At 51.3% G+C, this 25,089-nt stretch overlaps 1 protein-coding gene across 2 annotated transcripts in view; it reads right to left on the reverse strand.

Moving 5' to 3' along the window:
• The window catches only part of USH1C (USH1 protein network component harmonin), a 50,493-nt gene that overhangs the window by 7,527 nt on the left and 17,877 nt on the right, over positions 1-25,089 (reverse strand). Inside the window, exons 8-22 of one of the 2 annotated variants that reach the window (XM_016920521.4) lie at positions 24,907-25,001; positions 23,011-23,095; positions 21,969-22,028; positions 21,761-21,817; positions 21,334-21,476; positions 19,896-19,961; positions 19,420-19,544; positions 15,959-16,032; positions 10,459-10,611; positions 8,963-9,079; positions 7,915-8,397; positions 4,391-4,510; positions 3,204-3,254; positions 497-538; positions 53-106 (exon numbers count right to left, since the gene is read on the reverse strand). In XM_016920521.4, coding sequence (XP_016776010.4) covers positions 53-106; positions 497-538; positions 3,204-3,254; positions 4,391-4,510; positions 7,915-8,397; positions 8,963-9,079; positions 10,459-10,611; positions 15,959-16,032; positions 19,420-19,544; positions 19,896-19,961; positions 21,334-21,476; positions 21,761-21,817; positions 21,969-22,028; positions 23,011-23,095; positions 24,907-25,001 — 1,725 coding nt within the window. The remainder of the gene's footprint in view (positions 1-52; positions 107-496; positions 539-3,203; positions 3,255-4,390; positions 4,511-7,914; positions 8,398-8,962; positions 9,080-10,458; positions 10,612-15,958; positions 16,033-19,419; positions 19,545-19,895; positions 19,962-21,333; positions 21,477-21,760; positions 21,818-21,968; positions 22,029-23,010; positions 23,096-24,906; positions 25,002-25,089) is intronic. The other variant, XM_016920522.4, reaches the window with a different exon arrangement.

Here is a 25,089-nt window from a genome sequence, read left to right on the forward strand (position 1 = left end):
GGGCAGGCACTGAGAGGGATGGCGGCCCACCGGCCTCCACATGCCCAGGTACCTTCTTAATGCGTAGGAGCCGGACATCCTTCCCCATGATCTGCTCTGGGGTGAACTAGAGAGAAAAAGACAGTGGGAAGCTTTGAGCTGGCCTGAAGGATGGCGCTTGGGGTAGGGCTGGAATGGGAATCCAGGCACCTATGGGACACTGGGCCCCACAGAGCACATGGGCAAGGGGACTGTGCCCAGCCCCACCCCTACTGGTCTTCAACTGGGGGTCCCAGGCCCCATGGGGACTGTGGACACACACACGTGCATGTGTACCATACAGTTCACACTGGAGTGCCCTTTGGAAGGAACCTTCGTGGGAAGAGCAGCTGGGGCATCACTGGGGCTCCTCTGTGCCCCACCCCAAGGCCCAGAATGCACCACTATCAAACACTCTAACCCCCACACTGCCCTGTTCCCGGGGTTACTCGCCCAGAAGAGAAGCGTCATCTCTTACCATGGAGTAGGGGTCAAAGCCTTCCTCATATTTCCGGAAATCCTGGAAGCAAAGGGAGGGCTTTAGGGCAACACAGCAGAGGGCCTTGAGGGTCAGGGCTGAGGAGTAGGGGGGTGAATGGTTGGAATCCAAGGGTCAGAAGTGAGGGGTAGGGCGGGGGAAGGCATGGCCAGGGTACAGGATGCAGACAGGAGGCCGGCAGCCCCAGCAGCCAGGGCACCCCTGTTCAGGGACAAGCAGGAGGCTGAGGAAGACTTTAGAGGATCTCGACCCTGCCCTGCTTCAGCGGCACAAGCGTCAGGGGCTGCAGGGGCACCAGTGACGTCTAGATGGTCTGGAGAGGCAGCATCTGCCTTGCTGAAAGTCTCAGCCCCAGCCTCAAGTCCTTTAGGCCCCACCTCATCTCTTCCAAGTCTCCACTGGAGCAGGCCCAGGCCCTGGGGGATGAAGCCCAAGGTGTCTCCACCCAGTGCTCTGACCCCACAGGAGGGGCCCATCCAGCTCAAGAGAAGGCTGTTCCTGGAAATCAGCCACAAGATGGTAGAGGGAGCCCACGGACACCTAGAGGAAAGCAGGTGGTGTTGAGAAGCAGTGTTGGCCTGGAGCCTGGCAGTGTCCTCATGTAATGCTTACCTAGAAGGTAAGAGGCCTCCCCAGATTCTGCGGAGCGCAGGTTGGCCCTTTAGCTGGGGGAGAAGGGAGGACACACAGCTCAGGGGACCTGGCTTGATGGGGGATGCTGTGGGGACAATGGCTCCAGGGTGTAGAAACAAGACAGTGGGTGGCACCTGAACACACAGTGAGGTAGTGCCTGAACTACGTGGCCTTCCTCGGGAGTCACACACAGTGAGTGGGAGCCAGGGGCATCCCCAGGCTGAGGGGCCAGGATGCTAAGCACAAGGGCAGCAGAGCCATGGCTGGACCCCATGGAAGGTGGGAGCAGAGGAGAGCCCCGTGGCAGGCCTCGCCAGACTGAGTGGAGCCACCCACAGCATGCAGGTCCCTAGACCACACCAAGTGACCCATGGGGCCCATGGTCTGTGTGGTGGGGAGGCCACAGACTCCCCTATCCTCAGAATGCACCAACTAGGTTCCAGGCACAAGATGAGCACCAAATATCAGCAGACAGATCCCCAAGCATCTGCCTGGCATCCCTCCTCACTTGCCTCAATCACCCAGGCTCAACCCCAAGAGGCCATGAGCTCGGCTCAGCTTGGAAGCTACATCCAGGTCAGTGTGTGGGCAGCAGACAGAGGAGGGGGTGCAGTGAATGCACAGGCAAGAAGGATCATTGGGCAGGATGTGGAGTCGATGCTCTTTGACTTTGAGGGCCCTGCCTACTCCGGCTGTTTCTCCTGGAAGGCTGGGCAGTGCTGGCTCTGGCCTCCTTGCTCCATGATCCTGAGAACCAGCTCTCAGGGATGGGCCAGATGGCAGGTACTTGTGTTTTGTGTGAATTTAGATCAGAGACTCATAAGCCACTGCAGCTGGTTGGCCCTTAAAGAGGCAGCTCAACCCCTCATTCAACAGAGGAAGAAACTGAGGCCCAGAGAGGTGATATTCACGCCCAAGGTCACCCAGTCAGTGGGCAGGGGAGCAAGGGTTTGACTCCAACTCTGGAGCCTAGACTCTGCACTTCCCTGCTTCTCTCCCTGTGAGGGCTGTTTGTGCCCTAAACCGCCAGGTCCTGGAAGGCCTCTTTTGTGATGACAGTGCTTTAAGGCAGGATGGTGCAGTGTTTAAGAGCACAGGCTGCAGAGACCGACCTCCTGGATTCAAATCCAGGGATTGACATTAGCTGTGCCATCGTGGGCACATTTTCAAATCTCTCTGCTTCAGTTTCTCATAGATAAAATGGGTATGATAATAGCACTTACCACCCAGGGTTGCTGGAAAGATTAAATTGACAAATCCTTGGGCTGGGAGCAGCCTCTTTTGCCAACACCTACGTCTCACTGCACAGTTGATACTGCCCCTCTGCTCCCTGCCTGTAGTCAAATCAGCTTGTGGTCTGTTGGTGGGTTACCAGTGAGGAGGCTGGAGAAGCCTGGGCTGGCTGCAAGATCTCTCTCTGTCCTGGGGTTTCTTTCATTGGTGATGAAACAGCCAATCCAATGGTTGGCTCCATGGAGGTACCCCAGGAGGCAGGGAGGTAGGTGGCTGCCTGCCTGATGCCACTCAGAGGACCAGCAAGGACTTCCACGTCCCTGTGCACAGGAGTGCCCTAGGCACAGGGAGGACCTCAGCCACCACCTCCTCCCTGACGCTGGTTCAGTGTCAGGCAGGGTTGGTGAAGCTGTGATCTGCCCGGAGAAGAAGAGGGGAAGGTACAGGGAGACACCTAAGCAGCCCCTTCCCTCTCTCCTAGGGCTGGAGCGAGGGCCCATCTTGGCCTCTGTGGGCCTCTGAGGGTTCCTTCTGCCCTGCTCCTCTCTGGACAAACAGCAGCAGAAGAGGTGAGTTCCCGGGGATCCTGCTGTTTCTCAGCTCATGCATGGGGTCTAATAAGCCCTGGGTCCCCATCTGATATGAAATCCTCCCCAACCCCTGCGCAGGCAATGGAGGACACAGCTCTGGCCTGAGGCTTGGTGGCAGATGGGGCCACCATGGACCTGACCAGGTACTCCCAGAGAGAAAGAAGTGGCACAGAGTGGGAGGGACGGGGGTGGTGGGGAGACCTCCAGACACACAATGGGTATCAGTTTACTTGTCTGAATGCTGTCTGATAAACCACCATCCTCTTCAACATCTCCTGTGGCTGCCAGAGGAAAAAAAAAAAAGTTCCACATTGGATAGTACCAATAGGTCTTGGCTGCCCCCTGGTGCCAGGCCTCGGGCCTGCCAGTCTGGGGCTGCCGTGCCAATGTCCCTCCCCGAGCAGACAGTCTGGCTTATGTTAAAGGCCTGCTCAATGCCCAAAGATGCTACCCAGTTGTTGTCAAGCATACGCCACCCCTTGATATTAGCCAGAGAACATGACATGGATGCATCCGCAGGCTGTCCCAGGAGCAAGAACTTTGCTCTCTGGGGAGCTGACGGGACAGCTAAGGCCCAAAATAAATATCTCAGCTGTACTGCCCTGACATTTGGATAGAGTTTCCTTGAAAGGGAAGTTAAAATTCTGACATGACTGTCTTCTCACTGTGCATGGGAGGCCAGCCAGTGGTCGGCACCTCTGGGAGGTGCACACGAATCCCAGCTCCCTTAGCCGTCAGTAACTGAGACTGGCGGACATTTCCCACTTCCCCAGGACCACACCTCAGACTTCCAGTCCCAGTGAGAGGTGAGAAGTAAGTTGGAGAAAGGGAGTGAACCTGCTCTGGCCAGTTTCCCATCTGAGGGTGTTTCATGCCAGGCCACAACAGGCCTTAGGGCAGGGGCCAGGGCACCTGGAATCTCTGTAGGTTTTGGCAAGATGGCAGCGAGGGTAACAGCATGGGCTTTGGAGTATGAAAGGCATGAGGGTAAGTATTAAGTCCAGGCTCTGCCTGGGGCACCTGGTGCCCCTCTGGTAACCTCTCTGAACCTCCCTTTCCTCGAGTGTTAAACAGGATGACCACAGGAACCATCTCACAGTCCTGCTGTGAGGATTAATTGAGGCCATGCACAGCCTGGTATATAGTAGGCTCTTCACAGGTCGTAGCGGTTATTATTACTTTTAGACAGAGCTCCAGGCTGTTCAGTCAAGTGGGGAACAGAAATTCCACTGGTCATGTCAACATCCACTTACACCCATGTGGCCTCATCTCTTGGCCAATAAGAAGGTTAAGAGATGGCATCTGTGATCTGCATTTTTGTCCCACCTCACTTGCCCTCCAGAGACAGCAGAGCCCAGGGGAGGTAGCCCTGGTCTGCTCCTCTAGAGACAACCTGGAGAGGACCCAAGGGGCTTACCAGAACTTCAGATTTCACAGCTGGCCTGTAGATGAAATTGGGCTCCTGGTGGACCATGACAGGTTTGGAGATGGTGGACACGCCAGGGCCTCGTGGAGGCTGTGGGCTTGGGCAAAATGTCTAAGGAGTTAGTTTAACAGGGACCCAGGTGAGGTCATGGTGGGGTGGCCAAGGCCAGCCATGCTACTTCTACACACATGCAAATCTACACCCATGCACATGTGAAGCCAGCCTGGTCATTCAACTGCTGGAGGTCCTGGGGTTGTGATCTTCAGCAGAGAGATGAGAAGCCCATTGGCCACAGTGTGGGCTGAGATCACAGAAACTACTGAGCGGCTCTAAGAAATTGGACGCTTGAGCTAGAGCCTGGCTTGGGGGTGCCAGCAGCCAGTGTCACCCAGGAGACACACTTTCAGACCCCTCTCTCAGTGGCCATGGGTGCTATCCAGTGTCCCTTGTCTTTAAGGGCTGTCTCTTTGGCCACAGTTCCAGTCCCTGGACCACAGTGTGAAGCATCTGCTGTTCCTAGTTGGTAGGCACATAGTCTCTAGAGGCCATGGGGTGAAGACCAGTAAGAGAGGCATCCAGGGGAGCTGACGCAACCTATCTGCTTGGCTCTAACCCACTTGATCTTTTTGGGCAAGATGTATCAAATCAGTTCACAACCCTTCCCCCAAACCCTCCCCAGTGTCCCCATTGACTACTGAGCTCATTGGCTTGACTCCCAAGGCCTTTCATGAGCTTCTCTAGCTTCCTTTTCAGCCTTATCTCTCACTCCTCGCCACGCTCCTCACACTGCCTAGCTTTAGCCTCAAAAAATGCCAGGCTTTCTTGCCTTGAGGCCTTTGCACGTGCTCTTCCTTCTTCCGCTTTGCCTCCCAGGTCTTAAGTTGGGCATCACTGCCTTTGGAAGCCTCCCTTGAGCTTTTCCTCTACTCCAGCCCTCTTCCTTATTATAGCACCTGTGCTTCCTCCGTCTCCACCCTGATGGTGTGGCAGGTGCCTACTTTTCTTTGTTCCCCACCAGACTGTCTTGAGAAGGGAGACTGCAGCTGTCTATCCAGCAGGGATTCCCAGTGCCCTGCATAGTGCCTTGGCATATAGTAGGTGCTCAATAAGCATGTGTTGAATGAACAAATGAATGACTAAATAGTATGGTGAGAACATGGGACAGTGCCTGTGGATAGATCTGGCCCTGAAAACCCCCCTATGGCCGGTGCTGGTGTGGCAGGCACAAGTGTCAAGCCAACACAGGTGTTTGTTTCCATGACTTGGGGCCTGCTGGTGGCTGGGCTGACTGTGTGGGCGTGTGGTCACTCACACTTCCTGCTGCAGCACTGATGACAGCTTGCCAGGGGCATGCAGGGAGGAGGAGGGTGGGTGGTACAAGGGTGAGAGGTGGGCCAAATGAAGCCAACCAAACAACAGCCCCCAGCTTTCGAGGCTGGGACAACCCTGGCTTTGATGTCGCTTGTGACATTTATAGTCCAGTTCTTCAGAGGCTCCTTGTGTTGGGGGGCTTTTAACCTTCCCTGGGCTCTGATCAGGAACTAACAGTGGGAACTTGGTGATGCCTTGAAGAATCTGAGAAGTCTGGACTCTGTCTTGAATCTTGATCCTGACTCAAAGTTTTGCTGACACTGAGATTGCTAAGATCCCAGGTTTGCAGCTTCACCCAAATTTTCTTTTACTCTGGACTATCAATAACCATAGTTAATGTCTACTGAACATCCACGATGTGCCTGCCACTCTTGCCATTCTTAACTTAGAATGTGTCCATGTATTAACTTATTTGATTCGAATAGGTAGCTGCCATTAGCATTCCTATTTTTGGACAGGGATGCCCAGGCTCAGATAGATGAAGTAGCATGTGTTCAGTTACCTAGCTAGTAAGTGGCACAGCCAGGATTCAAACCCAGGCAGTCCAACTCCCTGCTACTCCAACTTGTCATCTTTATGTTCCCTGCACTTGCAATGCCCTTGCTCCCATCCTCCATGTGTTGCCATCCCTCAAGGCTCAGCTCGTAAGCCCTCTACTCTACAGAGGTGTCTTCAGTCTTCAGTTAGAATGAATCCCTCCCATAGCACATGGCTTATGCATATTTTATAGCAGAAGCCTGCCTGGGCAGCAGCTCATCCTTCAGATGGCAAAGTCCTGGAAAGCACAGGCATGTCAATCTCCTCTGCATCCTCTTCAGCACTGATCCCCTCTCCCCTTCACAGAGAGAGGCCCCAGGCAGGTACTCAATCAAAGTGGAATCAAATTTGTTGAGGAAAAGCTACTGCTCATCTTGATGGAGGCCACTTACAGAGAAAAATGTTGTGCAAGGCTAACTCAGCTCTAGAAACCAGCTCCTGGCTGGGCTCTGGGGGAAGATGTCCCCAGAACAGGCAGATTTCTTCCTGTTGAAGCTGCAGGGCTCACGACCCCAACCAGAGGTCCAGAAAGGGTCCCTCTGAGAGTCTCTCGCTGGAAGCTGCAGCCTTGCTGGCATCTGGCACTTTCTTCACTCCCACCTTCCTTGTAAGCTCTCCTGAGTGCTCTGAGATGCTTGTCCTGCTCTCCATGCAGGAACTCAAATCCATGCAGGGAAGGTTAATAAAAACCACTGGTCAGGTGCTATTGACTGTGCCCTCCCTCAGCAACCCCTGCTACCCTCAGCTGACATGAGATGCCTTTGCACTGACTCAAGCCTGGCCTCATGGCTACGGGAGTGGAATAATATTTTGTTTTTCCCTTCATGGGATCCAAGCTCCCTGTCTTCCTCAGAGATTGCATGTTTCAAAATAGTCTTTGGATTATGAATAATTAATAAGAAATATGTCTTTTTCAGAAAGACACTGTTCATCTTCCTAACATCCAAGAAAAACATTCCTATTCTTTTAATAGTAAATTATTTCTAGGAACTCTCTCATCTTTATTTTTTCTATAGCTGGAAATTGGCCAGAAATTTCTGGGTATTACACTTCAAGCCAGTGCAGTTGGCCAGTACTGTAGAAAATGGCACTGGAATGTCCTAATACTGCATTTGATGGTACAGTGTTATCACTTCATTTACAGAGCCAAATACGCCCCTGCTTCCTCCTCCCCTCCCTTTTTTTCCCGTTAAATCAGGAGTCATTTCCCATATTCAAGGCTTTCTGGGATAATATCAGGAAGTGACTGGATGTGACAGAGTGCTGGCTATTCATTAACATAGACTTCCAAGTCCTACATTGAAAGTTACCAGCCTACACTAGCAAAGAAGAGCTAAGAGAGAGCAATGAATATCAAATGGACACACCGTTGCTTACCCCAAAGGTCCCAGGCCATTTACCATACAATACAGCACTTCAAAATCAGTGAGAACCACCATATACATGCAGGATGTCCACACATGCACACGGAGGGGGCATTCCTGGAAAATGGGGTGAGATGATGTTTCTTTCTGTCTCCACTCTCAGGAGCAGTGGAGGACATGGGAAACAGCAGTTCTCCCCACTCTTCCTACTTCCAAACATAGCATGCAGAACAGGGACATCACCTTTGGAGTGGGTGGGAAGCTCCGTTCAGGGACAGGGGAGTTAGTGGGCTTCCCACTGTGGTTCTTTGCCTCCCAGTCCTCCACTGGATTGCCTGTGTCCCCAGTGCGGAAGGGATGGTTGCCCAGTGCTTCTTCCAGCGCCGAGGGCAGTGGGCGGGTGGGAGTGAGGTCTTGGGTGGGAACGGATGGCGGGGGAGGGATGGGAATGGGGGGTGGAGTGCGCTGCACCCATGGGGAGGACGAGGCGCTCACATGGCCAGATAAGGGAAGGACAGGGGGCGCCGGGACCTTGTGGGGTGGGTTGGAGGGTGGAGGGTGGGGCATCACAGGCAAGGCAGAGGGAGTCTTGGGGGGATAGTAGAACATGTCCAAAGGGATGTCGTCCAGGTCAGTGGTGTGCAGGTGCAGTCCGCCTGCGAAGCGTCTCAAGGGTGGGGCCAGGGGAGACACAGAAGGCGGGGGAGGCGGGGGCCCTGTGGTCATCTGGGGTGTTGCAAGGAAGTTCTGTAATTGTCACTCTGCTTAGCGCTCCACTTCACAATACATTGAGCACTATGCTCTTCTAATCTGTTTCTCTTGCTACTGGAGACCCACCACCCTTACATCAGAACCATGGGGCGCCATTCCTCTGCCACCTGGATGCCCAGCTGAGGCCATACTAGGCTGCTGTTAGGGAGTGCCCAAATGCAGAAGAGGCCCAAGTTATGCCATCTGTGGGTGGTAAGGTGTTCACAGAGTTCATTGTCTAAACTGGAATGCCCTTGAGAGTGTAAGGGGGACTCTTAGTCATGATGCCAGGACAACAGGCCTAACTGAGACTATCGCAGATGAGCTGGGACTTAGAGATCACTCTGGGAGTATACCCAGAAATACAGACATATCCCTCCTCCTCAAGAGGGGAGTGGGGTGGTAGGGGTGGGCCTGGACAGTGGATGGGCACTGTGAGGCTAGTGACATTTGCTAGTTGTCATCTCACCTCCCACTGTCCCCACAGTGGGTCATTCTGAAGACAGCAGGAGGGTCTATGTGGAAAGAAGGGCTCTGTTACCTCTGAAATCTCGTTATCAGCAGAGGAAATCTGCTCGAGGCGCGTTTGACAGAGCCTCTCCACCCAATATTGAATCTTTTCCGATTCTTCAAGGTCTTCCCGCTCTGTCTCAGACACCTGGGACCCAGGATCGGCGCAGAAAGGAGAGGACAAAGGGCACATTTGAATAACATGTGGATAGAAATAGCATGAAAGCACTCCTTTAGAAACTCCAGAGTACTGTGAGGTGCATCAGCTATCTAGAAAGAGACCTGGGCTTGTTCCAACTGGCCCTCAAGGAGGCGGCAGCAAGGGAGAAGAGAGTGGCGGGGTGTCAAGTTCACTAAGCAGAACTTGTAGGCAAAATCAGAAAAGGGGCTTATGTATTGTGAGGGATTAGCTGGATCCCAGATCCCCATGAACCCTGAAGCTCTTATGATTTTCCAAGAATAGAGTTTTTGTAGCCTCCCCCAGCACATTCCAAGAGTTTAACTTGATTCTTTTTTTTCCTGCTCCATTCTGCCTTGCCCTCAGAAGCATAAGTTCAATCTTATTTTTAATTTTGTGGCTAATTTGTTCATAATGTCAGACCTAATGCATTTCACATTTTCCAGGACTTCTCTGGTTTTACAATCTAATCAAATTGGCATTCTGATTCATGGATGCGTTAAAGAGAAGCAGAAACAATGATACCTCCTACAGCTGGGGAGTTAAGGTTACCCATCTCACCTAGCATAGGAATTATTCATGGTGTAAGGTTGCTTTGGACATGTCTTCATGGGGACAGCCTCAGATATATTCCCAGGTTGATGAGGTCTAGCCTTAGACACACCCTATGTTGAGGGGAGCAGCCTTAGACTGATAGCCTGATTAATTGGGAGATAACCTCGCACCTACCACCTGCATAAGGGGGTTAGCCTCAGACCCATATTCTCAGAGCCAAGCTAAGTTGGGTGGGGGGGGGTCTGGTCTTACAATAACCTGGGAAGGGAGGCCAGAGTGATTCAGACTTGTAGACAGGTCAGTGGAAGCCTAACTTCAAAGCTACAAGCAAGGCAGAAGGGTTAGCCTCAGACCATACTCTAAGTAGCCTCAGAGCCACACCTGAGATGGAGAGGCCCAGCCTTAGACTCTGGTGGGGTAGAGTGAAGAGGACAGACTCAAATCTCTAAGCCAGGTGTATCAAAGGCTAACCTGAGACCTACCATCTGGTCAGAAAGGCTAACCTCAGACTCACACCCCCCGACCAAGGAGGCTAGTTTCAATTCCAAAGCCAGGAGCAAGACTCACACCCCCAAGCAAGAGATTAGTTTCAATTCCTAAGCCAGGAGCTAACCTCAGATGGCCCTGGGCAGGTGGCATGATCTCTCTCTCCAGGCTGGGGAGCAGGAAAGGGCTCACTCCACCCTTGTATGCCATTTGAGGAGAACAACTCCAGCTGGTCCTCTGGGAGCACAAGAAGAACGACCACATTGTGTCCCAGGGATGCTTGCCTGGCCTGCAGGCAGGACACATACCTCCTGGGCCAGCCGGTTGATCTTTAGCTGCTTTTCCTTCTCCAGCATTTCCTCTTTCTCTTTGTAAAGCTTTTGTTCAAACTCCAGTTCTTTCTTATTCTTTCTCAAGTCCTGCAGGCTGTCATACTTGGCTTTCTTCTTATCTTTTCCTTTCTGAGTAGATGTGGCATTGTTTATATGACTAAGATTACAAATAGTGTCGACAGCACAGCACATGGGGCATCCAGTCCTCACATAACACAACCATCCCATGGTGAGCCCCTCCCCCAGCTCTCTCACCACTCTGGACATCAGACCTCAGGTTTAGGACAGGAAGGCCACTGCTACCTACTGCAGAGTGGGAGACACATTCTCTTTACCAGCCAGAAAGACTGGCTTATTAGTTCACTAACTAGCTGTGTGGCCTTGGCTAAGTTCCTTAACCTCTCTGGGCCTGATTTGCCTCATCTCCAAAATGGTAAAAATACCTCCCCCACAGGCTTGCCACCCAGTGCCAATGAAATAACATCCATGAAAGAACTTTGTAAAAGTTCTGTATAAATAAAAAATAAAATAAAAAAATAAATAAGTGCTATATAAATAAAGGGCATTGTGTTGATTTTCCAGTATCTGGCGCATGCCTTCTGCATCATCTCATGTTCAGATTCAGAGATGCATCCTGGGAGATTCCAGAGAAAATCTGGGAGGGCTGGCAAGCCTCATCTGTAGAGGTCCCGTCCTAAGCTAGAAGTGATAGGAGTCACACTCAGACCTGGGGGCTCAGAGCCAGGGACATCAGATTTTACTCGCATGCTTAAGCTCTGGACCATTTCACCCTGGAGAGTCTAGACCCACAGTTTCCTCTGAACTGGGCCCCTCTACTGAGGGCTAGCTGGAAACTGCAGGACTGGGAGGCAGGGCATGGAGAGAATGGCTTAACTGCTTTACACTCACCATCAGGGTTCTTTCTAGAGGATTTGGGGAGGGACATGAAAGGCAAATAGACTCCTTATTTTTCCTGGAGGAAATAGACCCACCGAGCCTGCATTCCTGGCTGCTTCTCTCATGGGGTTGCAGGGAAGCCAGGGGCTAAGGCAGGAAGAGAATGATCATTTATGAACAGCCTATGTGCCAAGGGATTTATACCAATGATCTCCTATGTAGGTTTATCCTCATTCTTTGATGAAGGAGCTGAGGCTCAGAGAGGTAAAGTCCCTTGTTCAATGTCAGACATCTTGTAAGTGATAGTACCAGGATTTGGACCTGAGTCTTCGAGGTCCTAGTTTTTCTATGGTGCCCTGATGAGCTGGGGGCAAGGGAAACACGGCAGGAGGGAGGGTCAGCCCCTATCACACACAGCGTGGAGGACAGAGCGAGCATTCAGGAGAGGGGCAGCAGAGACAGCCCACACCCTGGGCAATTTCTGGGGCAAGGAGGAAACCCCCTGTTCACTGAGCTCACCCCCACCCCCAACAAGCCTTCTGGGGATCTGCTCTTGAATTTCCTGAATCATCTTAGTATCCAAGGCCAGGAATGAGGAATTGAGCTCCCTAGCAATGGACACACAACATTCATCCACAGCTGGAGGGACTTGGTGGGCGATTATGGACCTCTGAGGGACTCTTCCTAGCTCCTCTCCTAAAGACACACACCTCTGTGTACTGCTAATGTGCTCTGGAAATGGTCACCTCTGGGACCCACCTCCAGAGCAGTGTATGAGCCTCTCGAGAAAATGGTTCTCACTGCTTCAGAGTCCTGCTTGGTTCCTCGCCTACCTTGTTCACTAGACTCAGTTGATAGATGAATCCCTGCCATCGTAGTAGAGATTCAGACAGCAATTTCCCAAGAGGAGCCAGAAACACTGCCTAATGGTAGCTTGCTAGAGTAAGAGCCTGGCCTCCTCCAGGACCACCACAAGAATAATGGCCATTCTGTTGCTTAAAAAAAGAAAGAAAGAAAGAAAGAAAGAAAAAAAAACTACCAGTGCTAAGATTATAGAGTCAGGGCTTCTGGGTGGGGTAGTAGACAGTTTCTGTCTCATGCCCAAGAAAGTCATATCTGTACAGATGCAGAGGGCAAGTTGCCCCATGGCATTTCCCACTGATCTCAGACTGGCCCCACACAGGTTACTTAGCTGTGTGTGAATCTGCCTTCCCTGCCAGACGGTGGGCTCCTGCAAGTAGGGCTGGTCTGTGTGAGTGACTCAAGCAATTCTGATGAAAGGGCTTAGTCAGAATCATGAATCCTTCATGCCCTGGCACAAATTCTGCGGGGCCAAAGGCCTGGGAACCTTGAGCCCCAGAGGGATTTACTGCCAAGGTGGAAATAGAAGACACTGAATCTTTATATTATTATTATTATTTTCTTGAGACAGAGTCCTGCTCTGTCACCCAGGCTGGAGTGCAGTGGTGCAATCTCGGCTCACTGCAGCCTCTGCCTCTAGGGTTCAAGTGATTCTCCTGCCTCAGCCTCCCAAGTAGCTGGGATTACAGGCATGCGCCACCACACCCAGCTAATTTTTGAATTTTTAATAGAGACAGGGTTTCACCCTGTTGGCCAGGCTGGTCTTGAACTCCCAGCCTCACGTGATTCGCCTGTCTTGGCCTCCCACAGTGCTGGCATTATAGACATGAGCTGAATCTTTATATTTTTAAATAAGGGGAATTTATGCACAGATATCATGGCCATGGATACCCACTTGCATTTCCTGGAGACTTGGCGTTCCAGCTGCTGGGAGACAAAGAGTCTCTCACGGCTCTAGAAAAAATGATGACGGGTTTTCAGAGCCAGTATGAGGGGCATGGTTCTGTTGTCCTTTCAGCTGTCAGTTACATCCATGGCCTGTCAGTTACAATATTCCTTTTGGTCTAGACTGAGAGGTGAGGCAGATGGGGCGATTGTGCTATTGATTCTACTCAGAAGCAATTCTTCTTTTTTTTTTTTGAAGTGAAAATGAAAACCAAAATGCCAGCTGTTTCTGGAATAATTAGATTAAGGAATAGGGGAAAGGCAACCCTATTTCTTTATCAACAGCACTTTCAAGGACATGATTTCTGATGGGAGGTGGTATGTGGAGAAGATTCTAGTTCTTTTACATTTACATGTTATTAGTGCATGAAAAAGATTTGACATATCTGTCTCCTTTATTATTTTTTTCAAGTAAAATCCTATGTGTGCATGTGTGTGTGTGCTTGTGTGTTTTGTCCTCTCTAGCTGAGTTCTAGTAGAGGCAGAATATAGAGAAGAATTAGAAATCTAACCCAATGAGGCATCCTAAGCCACCAAAGTCAGCCTGTCAAGGGAAACAGATAGTCTTATGAGACCAAGGCCTTTCTGAGACCAGGACAATGTGTGAAGGAATTCCCAGAGGAACTCTGTTCCAAGTTTATTCAATGCTATCCAAATCTTGATCTATGTTCCTAGATAAAGGCATTAACCTCTGTCAGGAAAAATATTACTGTTTGTTATTTTAATAGCAATGTGCTGGAGGAAGGGGGTAGATTTTCCTGGCACAGTTAATATTCCCATTTTACAGGCAGGGAGAATTATATATCATCAAGGTCACTCAGCTGCCAGTGCTCTGGTTTCTGGGGGACTGACATCTTGCCAGAAAGCGCTGGTCAAGTGATAACATCCAATTTAGCTCACCCAGATTTATGCTGCTGCCTGACCTCCAAATACCAAGTCATCTCGAATGTCCAATTATAGATATTAACAGCAATGTTTTCACAATCAAATGTCAATGTGATTTAGAAAGACAAGGACAAGAGAGTTTTACAAGGCCTGGAGATATTGTAATAAGATTTAGAGAGAAAATTAAAGGTCCTAGAGATTGGAAAAATGCATTATCCTGGGCACATGCAGAGATATTCCTAGGAGAGGGCTGTGCTTGGAGTGGGTCTCTGTCCCAACCTGAGGCAGCAAATCCCCACCTCGTCAGCCAGGCTGCGTCTGGCACAGCTGGTCTCATAACATGCACTAGGTACACCCACTCCGATAATTTGCTCTGTCTGACCCCAAGCTTCTGGCCTTGGTCTCTAGTTCTACTTGACAGAGAAACACAGGAGAAGCTTCCTGCCCCTTTCCTGTTCCCATCAGGGCCAGTGCTGATGCACACACTGCCAGATGGTACTTGGATAGGTCTCACACCATGGATCCCTCTCCCAATGTTGCCTTTGCAACGGCACCCTGCCATTTGATGTCAGCTTGACCCAAAGATGCAGATGGAGTTAGCCTTCCAAGTGAACAGGCCAAGTCACACCATTTAGTGTTGATAGGACAAGGAATGTTTGGGAAAAGCCAAAACCCACAGCAAACTAAGCAGCACACCAGCACAGCACCCAACCCTGTCCTACCTTCCGGATGGTTGGGAATTTGCCATCGTAACGATAAAACCATCCAAAAGCTATAAGACACAGATAACAAAATGATGAGACACAGTTCAGCTCAGCCAGAGCATCCATGGGCAGCAGATGGGAGCTGGGTTCCCAAGGAATGCATGACTTTGTGAGATAAACAGCATTGGCAGATCCGACAGCAAAACTGCACCCTCTGTCCAACTCGGCTTACCTGGCCTCGCCTTGGTTTCAGAACAGGCCTAAGACCACCTGAGAAAAGCCCCGGTTCCCAGGCCCTGGGTCACTCTCAAATGCCTCTCCCCAGAACACTGGTTTCAGAAGTCAGGGCCAGAACATCAAAGAGAAAACCCCTTGTGGAAGGATGAGCTTTTCCAAATCACAGTCTTCACATACAAAGCCTTGTTGAAAGAGAACAAGGCCTTTTCTAACCCATGTCTGGTCCCTCCATACAAAAAATGGCTCGAGACAAAAGGGAGCCTGGGTGTCTGCCTAGAACTGTTGTTCGACAGAACAAAACTGGCTTGTCTCATAGTGCAGGTCAAGTCCTCCGCTTTCAACATTCAAAGAGAAGGCAGTGGCTGGGACAGCTCTTGGAAGTGGGGGCACAGCTCCAGCAGGAGCGGGCAGGAGATGTGCCCCCAGAAAACATATCCTCATCCAGGCCAGATAACCAGTGCACCAGCCCCCTTCCTTCCCCAGGCCGCAGCTCCACAGAGTAATACCCCCAATCTGAAGCTCCCTGGGGCCAAGAGCGATGGCTGAATTACCCACCCCGGACCAGCCTGAGTGCTGGAACAGGATGCTGAAAGCCTCCTGCTGGACCAGACACTACCTCCTTAGTTGCTGGATTTGAGAGTGGTCTAGGGGGTCCTGGGGGAGGGGCCAGAGCAGCAGAGGGGGAATTTGGCAATATCTAAATATTCGAGCCAGCGGTTCAGTGGTACCGGTGTGCAACAGCTGATCTACCAGCCTGGGCATTGAGTCCTGTCCTCTAGGCTTTGTGTACAGTGCTTGGGCCAAGCCGGGGCTTGGAGGAGCTTTACAGACTCTATTGGCCCCCACACATGCCGGGCCCCTGAAGCTGGGTGTCTGCACTGCGGTCAGGAGGAGGTGGGCAGGGTAAGCAGAGCAGCCAGGCCAGGGAGCAAAGCGGGGACGCGAACCTGCTCTCCCTGCTCCTCCGTGCCTCCATCCAGGTCATCTGCGGGCTCGAGCTCAGGCTCCACTCCCTGATCATCTACCCGGGGAAAAGAGGAGGAAGCTGGTGAACCAAAAGGGACTTGGGAGACCAAGAGGCCGGAGAACCTTCTCAGGAGTTTGGGGACCTGTAATCAGCTTCCTCCATGGGAGCTGTGAGGTCAGGGGCAGGGGACAGAGTTCAGGAGAGCAGAGCAAAGGTTTTTTGCTCTGAGCTGGTGCATACAGTGCTTTCAACCTTGGCAGCTTTAGTTTTTCTGTCTGTACAAAGGGCTAACAACAGGAAACTCAGATCTGAGGGTAGCATGAGAACCATTTTGTAGGGTATTGGGCTGAAGGCTGGGAAGTGCAGTGAGGAGGATGGGAATATCTGAGAATCGCACACGTTTGAGGGCAAGGGGCTGCAATGGGAGAACAGACCCTCCTGCCTTGTGCTTATCACCCTTGCCTTGGAGCTCTGGGACCCTAGGGGATGTCTGAACAGTGTGGGCAGCAGATGGAGGCTGAAGGTCCTGAGGAGGTGGGGACATCCCAAAAGGTAAAAGGGGTACATGCAGTTAGGAAGACCTGAATTTTGACATAATGTGGAGAGAAGAGCAAACCCTCCATTCCAGAGTTTCCAGCTTGGACTCTGGCCTCCGGCCTCCCTAGGACTCTGGAAGGTAGTATACCAGTTTGCTTGTGAGCTGCTTTTTAATATTTTAAAAGCTTAACAGAACTTGCCCATTGGCCTATGCAAAGGCTGTTAAGTTCTTTGGCTCTTGGCTCAAATTACATTTACCCAACAGTGGAACCCTGATGCTCCCTTACTAACAAGGACTACTTAATAAAACAATGGAACACAAATGATTATTTAATAGTTCGGTAGGAAAATAACCTCAGCTTCCAAATCATGGGGTCTCTTGTGGTGGAGGTGGGGGAGATAGTTGATGGGGCCTTGGATAGGGAGAGAAGGTTGGAGATCTCCTATTTAAACATCTCCATCTTTCAAGAATCCTTCAGCTACCAGATCCTTAGTCAAGGCTGCCCCTGGCAACTCCTGCATAACCACCTATTGCCTAAGCTAAGGGAAGGTCTGTTAGGAGCCTCCGTGGTGGTGTCCTGGCCTTCAGGGCTTGGCAAAATGTTGGGGGTCTGCTGGATCAGCCACGGGTAGGTGGGCAGGAGCAATTTTAAGGGCCCCCTGGGGCAGGTTGGGGGGCAGTCAGTCCCAGGCACATAATTAGGATGAGTGACTTCATTTTCTAGGTAAGAGATGCCCCATGCTCTTTTATTTTAAAAAATGCAGGGCCCGGGGCCAGGCACAGTGGCTCATGCCTGTGATCCCAGCACTTTGGGAGGTGGAGAAGGGCAGATCACCTGAGGCTGGGAGTTCAAGACCTGCCTGACCAACATGGTGAAACCCTGTCTCTACTAAAAATACAAAATTAGCTGGCCTTGGTGGCGCATGCCTGTAGTCCCAGCTACTCGGGAGGCTGAGGCAGGAGAATTGCTTGAACCCAGGAGGCGGAGGCTGAGGTGAGCTGAGATCACGCCATGGCACTCCAGCCTGGGCAACAAGAGCGAAACTCCGTCTCAAGAAAAAAAAAAAAAGCAGGGCCCACCCCTTGCAGGCATAGAAGCCTGAGTCAGGTATAACCTATTGCAAACTGGGTCCCTGAGTTGAAGGGTGGTTGGATAGGAGCTGGCTGGGGCCCAGGCCTGCTGGACCAACTCAGCTGAGACCATGCTAGCCCCCCGGGAACAGGGAGTGAGGCAGGAGGTGAGCTGGCTCAGGGACCTCACTGCATTTCCTGCCTTAGGTCCAAATGAGAATTAAATTGCTGGTGCATACAGAGACAGATAGAGGCAGCAGCTGTCCCAGCTCAGCGGGCAGGCGGGGGTCATCCATCCTGTGCTTTGTGGAGCTGCCTAAGATTACATTTACCTCGAGCAAATGCAAAATTCTTGGTCTTTTTATTCAAGGAGCTTGATTTGGTTAAAAAGCACTAAATAAATAACCAGCTAGTGAAAGGGTTTTTATTTTCTATTGTTCCTGAGAGGGTGTGTTTGCTGTGAAGCTGAGGCCCAATTTCTTGGAAGGTACCAAATTGACTAGGATTACTTCCATGAGAAGCAATTAAAATCGATTTCTCTCCTGAAGCTCCTATTTCACTCGTAAGAGCAAATTAGCTGTCTGTCTAAAACAGCGATCATTCATGGGGATCTTAGCTCTGGCCACATCCTCAACTGATACTGAATGTCACGGGGGAGGCTGATGAGAGTGTGCTTTGTCCTTCTGAGAGGACCAGAAGATGACACTGCCCTGCTGCCAGGAAGAAATGTGTTGGGAGCTGTTTGACTGCACCAGGGAGGGGTGAAATGGAACCATCCAGATGCCCTGCACCTCTTCCTTGGTGCAAGTGGCCTATGTTGGCAGGTTGACATTCCCAAAGGTCTCATATGTGACCCAAAGTTGGGGACAGAGCTGTCCAGACCCCATCACAACATGCCAAATGACTGCCCCACAGCAGAGATGGGGAACCTGGGCTCTTGAGTCCAGAATAGCCCCTTGCTGGAGGTTCCCAGGTCAGCTGAGCACAATCGGCTGGAGTAGGACCTGTCCTGTGTCAACTATAAGTCAAAACAGCCGGAAGGCAGGAGTAAGGACCCAACCAGCAATCCTGGACTTGTGGTTGTCATGGTCCCCGTTTTCCTCTGACAGTGTGGGCTGCCTCTTAAAGAGGCATATGGAAGCTGGGGTTGAGAAGGTGGTCAGGGAGCAGGTGGTAGAGGCCTAGACTGAAAATGGAGGTGAGGATGTGGGACAGATGAAGAGAGGAGATGGTGAGGAGAGTATGAGCTGAGGCCCCAGGACAGCACAGCCACAGCCCATAGCTGGGTGTCTGGGAGAGGCCTCCTTGTCCTGTTCCTGCCTCCATCCTTGGTCCACATACAGGGATATAGGGGCTGGAGACACTTAGTAAGCTCCTCCCACAGTTATGAATCAACCTTGGACCACCAGAGCCCTTCTCTGATGTGAGGTCCTTCCCCTCTTTTCTGCTGCTGGCTTCACCCCAGCCCCTGTTCAGAACCAAGCAGGGGGAGGACGTGGTACCCAAAACATTAGGACAGTAATCCCATGAGCTAGTCCACTTTCGCCATGGCCCTTATTCCCTCTTCAGCAGCCTGACAGCCTGCCCGTGTTAGTGTTGTGGGGGACCTGGGAGCTGGGTATGTGGAGCTGGCCCGTGAACAAGGGGAGCAGACAGATCCCTCCTACCTCGATGCTGGGGCAGATGGTCTCTGACCCACAGCTGCCCCTCCATGAAGGAACCACAGCCCAGAGCACCAAGGGCTATCCATCTAGGAGGTGGTGGTGAGGGGAGGGAGGGCCAGCATTTCTGTCTAGTTCCCTTAGCCTCTCCCCTCGGCTCATGAAACTTACACTTTGGCTTGCGAAGGGGTACTGGGTGTACCTCAGCAGTGATGGTTTTAGGCAAGAGTAGCTGTTCCTTTGAGCCCCAGTCTTCTTCCCATTGCTTCTTAAACTTCTCTTCCTCCTCTACAATCCTGAAATGAGACCCCCATGCCTGTTACTGGAGTCAGAACCCTCATAGGCCCATCTCTTGCATATCGGAGAGCCCCAGCCAGCCTGGGGAGAAGCCTCATGGTTCTAGCCATGATGAATCAAGCAAAGTCCCCGAGCTTGTATTCTAAATTGAGTGTGAACCCCACCTTGGCAATTATACGAGACTATGTTTCAGTTACTATAATATGACAGGCTTTACTACAAATAAAGGAGGACCCACCAGGGGATGAGAGAACCAGGTAAACTGGTTCTGGAGGCAGCCTGTGGTTGGCCACACTCCCCTGAGCACACTGATGTTCATGCACAGACACGCGTGGAGCCGAGGTACTCACTGTTCCATCTCCTTCCGGTATCTCTCATTTTCCTCTGCTGCCTTCTGGGCAATTTCTTTTCTCCTTCTGAAACACAAATGCAGATTGGCATGTTTGGCCCTATGCAAGAGAAATGAACTCTTCCTTACTGTGAATTCTTGATTTGGAGAAAAGTTGGATTTTTCTCCAGGCTCCCTTCCTAGGAGGCCTGGACCAGCTTTGGTTTTGGGGGACGTTATCTAACAAAGTCTGGACGCTGTGCTCTTGCGTGGCTTTGTCTGGCATGGCTGAGCAGAGATGCTGGGCTGTGGGAGGAGGGAAGCAGATCCATGTGAAGGCCACACTCCATGCACCCTCCTCCAAACACTTAGGTAAGGTGACTGATGACAGGCGGGGCCTGGACTGACCCCAGGAGCAAAGCAGGGGCTCCTAGCCAGGTGGAATACTCCCAGCTAACTCTGTGTTGGGGGAGATGGGGACAGCCTTTCCTCTTTCCTTTTCAAAATACATTAATTGATTGATTGATTGAGACAAAGTCTCACTTTGCACCCAGGAGTTCAGTGGTGCGATATCAGCTCACTGCAACCTCTGCCTCCCAGGTTCAAGTGATTCTCATGTCTCAGCCTCCCGAGAAGCTGGGATTACAGTCGCATGCCACTATGCCCAGCTAATTTTTTTTTGTATTTTTAGTAGAGATACAGTTTCACCATGCTGGCCAGGCTGGTCTCGAACTCCTGACCTCAGATGATCTGCCGGCCTCGACCTCCAAAGTGCTGGGATAACAGGCGTGAGTCACCGCGTCCAGCCATGAAATACTTTTAAATGCCTAAAATGTATTTGGATTTGGATCTTGACAGTAGTTTTTGATTTATGAATTGCTCACCCCATTTATTCTCTTAGGCCATCATTTCAATCATCCCGGACAAGTGTGAGCTTCATCACTATAGGCAGGGCAGCCCTGTGGGGACTTGCCAGATTGCCTGGGGGTGATCCCAGCTTGGCCACGTGTGACTTTAGACACAAGTGGCTTCACCTCTCTGAGTGTCAGTCTCCACACCTCTAAAATGGGGTTAATACTCTTTACCTCCCAGGGCTATTGTGGGAATTAAGAAACATAAACAAGGCCCTAATACAACACCAGCCTTATGGAGGTACTTGACAAATGTTAGCTGGTAGCTAATCCTAGCTAGCTAGAGCCTACTGCTAGTAGGATGCTTATTTTCCATATTCTTGGAATCTTGGAAGTCAGGGGCCTCTGCTCAGCAAGGAGGAAGGAGCCAGGTGGTCTGAGGCCAAGGATGGATACGCTGACCTACCACCAAACTCATCTGGTCTGAGGACTGGCCTCCAGGGAGGAGGAGGAAGTTGGCTGGGGACACAGTGGGCAGGAAGCAAGCTAGGTGGGGTCGTATGGTGGGGTGGGAGGCGGGACAGGGCATCCAGGGCTGGCTGCACTCACTGCCGCTCCATCTCCTGCTGCTCTTGGAGGATCTTGTTGGACTCCATCGCCAGCCGCTTCTGCATGAGAAGCTCCTGCCGCTGCAGCTCACGCTGCCGCGCCTCTGCCAGCCGCTCCCGGTCTGTCATGAACAGCTCCCGGCCCTCGTGGGAGAAAAGAGGCCCCTTGCTCAGCCCCCGGGGAACCTGGGGATCCCCTGACACACCCCTGGGGGCCGAGATGCAGGTGGTCTTCTCAGCACCATCAGGCACTGCGGCTCCCGCAATCCCTGACCCAAACTTCTTGCTGGGCAGAAGTCCTGTCGCTCTGCTCTGTCAGAGCTTCAGGGAAGGAGACCAGCCACCCTGGGAGTGTGTGGCAGAGATCAAAGGTCAGAGGGGCTGGGGATGAGGGTCAAGGGGCTCCCACCAGCTCATTCTGGACTTACAGCTCCAGCTACAATGGAGATGGTCAGGCTGCGGCTACTCTTCAGCACATTCACAGCCTGTGGGGACAGAAGGACAGTGGGCCGAGGCCTGACAGACCACAGCAGTCCAGGCAGAGAGCACCGAAGGCCCCAGGCTCCAGGGTGGTGGGGATGAGAAGTGGGGTGTGGAGATGACAAGGGCCAACAGGTGAAGACCCCCACATCTCACCTCCTTGTGATCCAGGTTAGAGAAGTCAATGCCATTGACTTCGACAATCTGGTCCCCTGTCTGGTGGGGAAATGGAGAAAGATTAGTGTGTTTGCGCTATCTGTACACTCGCTCATCTGCAGGACGGGCTCCCCCAGGGGCTCTGGGTCAGATGCTGGATCTTCAAGTGGCGGTACCTCAGCTCCTCCTGATGAATGGAGCAGTTGGAAAGCTCTGGTGGAGCTCTGCGAGGGCTTAAAGCTGACCCCGGCACTCCCCTACTTCATAACTATCTTATCAACTATCAAATATTATACCATTACATGTTCATTTCTTTGGCTAAATTTGATGACATTTGCTTTAAAAATCACAGTTTGTAGATGCGGGAACCTTTGAGCTTCTCATTTAGCACAGGCTGTGTTGAATCGTCATAACAGAATAGCTAACATTCACTGATCACTTACAATATGCTTGGCACAGCTCTAGAATACATATTAATTACTTTAACCCACACAACAACCTTGGAAGAAAGGCTTTATTATCCCCATCTTACAGGTAAGCAAACTGAAGCACAGAGACATGAAGTAACTTGTCCAAAGAAGAGGTTAAGGGTTCCTGCTTTGGGATTGGACCACCTATGTTTGAATCCCAGCCCTACCATACGAGGTACACGATTTTGGAAAAATCATATACTTTCTCTGGGTCTCAGTTTCCTCATATGTAAAGTGGGGATAATGGTGGTACTTAACCCTTAGCGTTCTTGTGAAGTGTAAAGGGCATGGAACAATGTCCGATGCAAGTGGACACTGAAGGTCCGTTCTTTGATTACCATTACGACATTCCCAAGCTGGGGACCAACAACTATCAGAGCTGGGGAAGGCTGCAGAAGGGTCAAACGTCCCCACTCTGTGAAGCCTTCTCTGCAGGGTGGGTAGGGCTCCTACTCCCTCAGTGTCCACTGAAAGAGGGCCATGTGGAAAGGCACCTGCCCCTGTCACCGCGGGATCACAGTCTGACCCAATTTCCAGTGGGCCCCCACTGGGGCTGGCCCAGCGTCACTCACCTCCAATCCCACCTCAGCAGACAGGGAGCCAGGTTTCACGTGGCTGATAAAGATGCCAGGCTTCTGGATGGGGCCACTGGAAATGCTGCGGGAGGTGGGAAATATGTGCTTGGGATACAGGTAACCCATGTCCAGTGCTCAGGATACAGGTCACTCATGAGCTGAGGACTGAAGGCCCTCGACTGCCTACCTCTTCAGCCTCTGTGTCCCTCTGCAGCCTGATTTCTACTGCTACCCTGGGCAACAGCCACAGAAAAATCCTTGTAATTCTTCCTACCCAACCTCTCACCTAATATACCTCATATGCTGTTTCTTCTTTCTTTCTAGCACTTTCCTGTCCATTCCTTAAGACTCAAATGCTATCCCTTCTATAAGGTTTTCACCAGATCCTCTTATTTTTTTAAATTTATTTTTTAGAGACAGGGTCTTGCTCTGTCACCCAGGTTGGAGTGCAGTGGTGTGATCATAGCTCTCCGCAACCTCCAACTCCTGGGATCAAGCAATCTTCCCACCTCAGCCTAGCTGCGACTACAGGTGCGCACCACCATGCCTGGCTCAGATCCCTTATTCTATCCCAAGACTAAACTAGCCGCTCTGTTCTTAGTGCTCCTATGACATTTACGGCAAGGATGGTACATGTACTGTTTGCATTCCTTCCTAGATTGGTGGCAGAAGTCACTCATTGATCACAGCACTCTTTCCCACAATCCTGGATACAGCTTTAGAATGCTTTTCAAAGCAGCACTCCAGGGAGCTGCTACTAATTGACTAGAGATGGCACCTATTTGCCATCCTGGACGCAGAATGTAGTCCCATTCGAGTCCCTATCACCCTATATTATAACTATTTACTTGGTTGGCTTCTAGATTAGGCTGTTGTCTCCCAGAAAGGTGGGACTTTTTATCACTTGTGCTTGGCACAAAACATTGAATAAATGTGAATGAAAGGAAAGAACAGGGACAACTTAAATAATAATAGCTAATATTTACCAACTGCTTACTATTTAGCAGGTACTAAGCTTGGCACTTTACTTTCTCCACAACCACCCTGTGATGTGGGAATTATTATCGCCCATTTATAGAGGGAGAAACTGAGGCTCAAAGTGGTTAAGTAACTGGCCCAAGGTTCCAGAGCTCTTAAGTGGGAAAGCAGGGCTGGAACTGGGATCTGAGTAACGGTGGCACCTGCATGCTTAAGCCCCGTGTGGCCCAATGTCTGTTCGGAATTCCCTGTCTGCCTCTTAAGGAAGCCAACAAGTTAATAAGTGACAAGAGAGCTGTGACAGAGATGACCAGCCGAACAGGCTCCTTTTGCAGTGACTCAAGGGCCCACAAGGTAACACTGTTCTGCCTCTGGGCCTCAATTTCCTCATCTGTAAATTGGGCTCTGTTAGAGATGACCCTCTGGCCCTAAAGGCCTGTCATGAAGTTCAGAGGGGAAATCAGGCACCAAGAAGTGTCAACACCAAGGCTGGGTGTGGTGCTTCATGCCTCTAATCCCAGCACTTTGGGAGGCTGAGGTGGGAGGATCACTTGAGCCCAGGAGTTTGAGACCAGCCTGGGCAACATAACAAAACTCCATCTCTACAAAAAAATTAAAAGTTAGCTGGGTATGGCAGTGTGTTCCTGTAGATCCGGCTACTCAGGAGGCTGAGGCGGGAGGATTGCTTGAGCTGGGGAGGTTGAGGCTACAGTGAGCTATGATCACGCCACTGCACTCCAGCCTGGGCAACAGAGTCAGACCCTGTATCTAACAAAAAAAGTATCATCACCCATGGACAGTCACACCCCTGGTGGGCAAGGTTTCCTCGGAAGTGGCAGTGAGGAAGGGGAGGGCAATAGGGGCCTGCTGGGGTGCACTGGCCACGAATGACCCCAGGGCATGCCCGCCACCCACCTGCAGCCAAGGCCCCGGGAGCCCACCAGGCTGATGAAGACCTTCTTCTCCTTGTTTTCTCGATTTCCAGGGGAGCCCAGGCTGCCTCGCACACCCTGAAAGAGAGAGAGAAGCAGAATCACGGAGTGTCCACATGCGTGCAAGCAGCCTCTTGAGCTTGTGGGATCTGCAGGGCGAGCACTG

This window comes from Pan troglodytes, chromosome 9, assembly GCF_028858775.2.
Source record: "Pan troglodytes isolate AG18354 chromosome 9, NHGRI_mPanTro3-v2.0_pri, whole genome shotgun sequence".
Lineage (NCBI taxonomy): Eukaryota > Metazoa > Chordata > Mammalia > Primates > Hominidae > Pan > Pan troglodytes.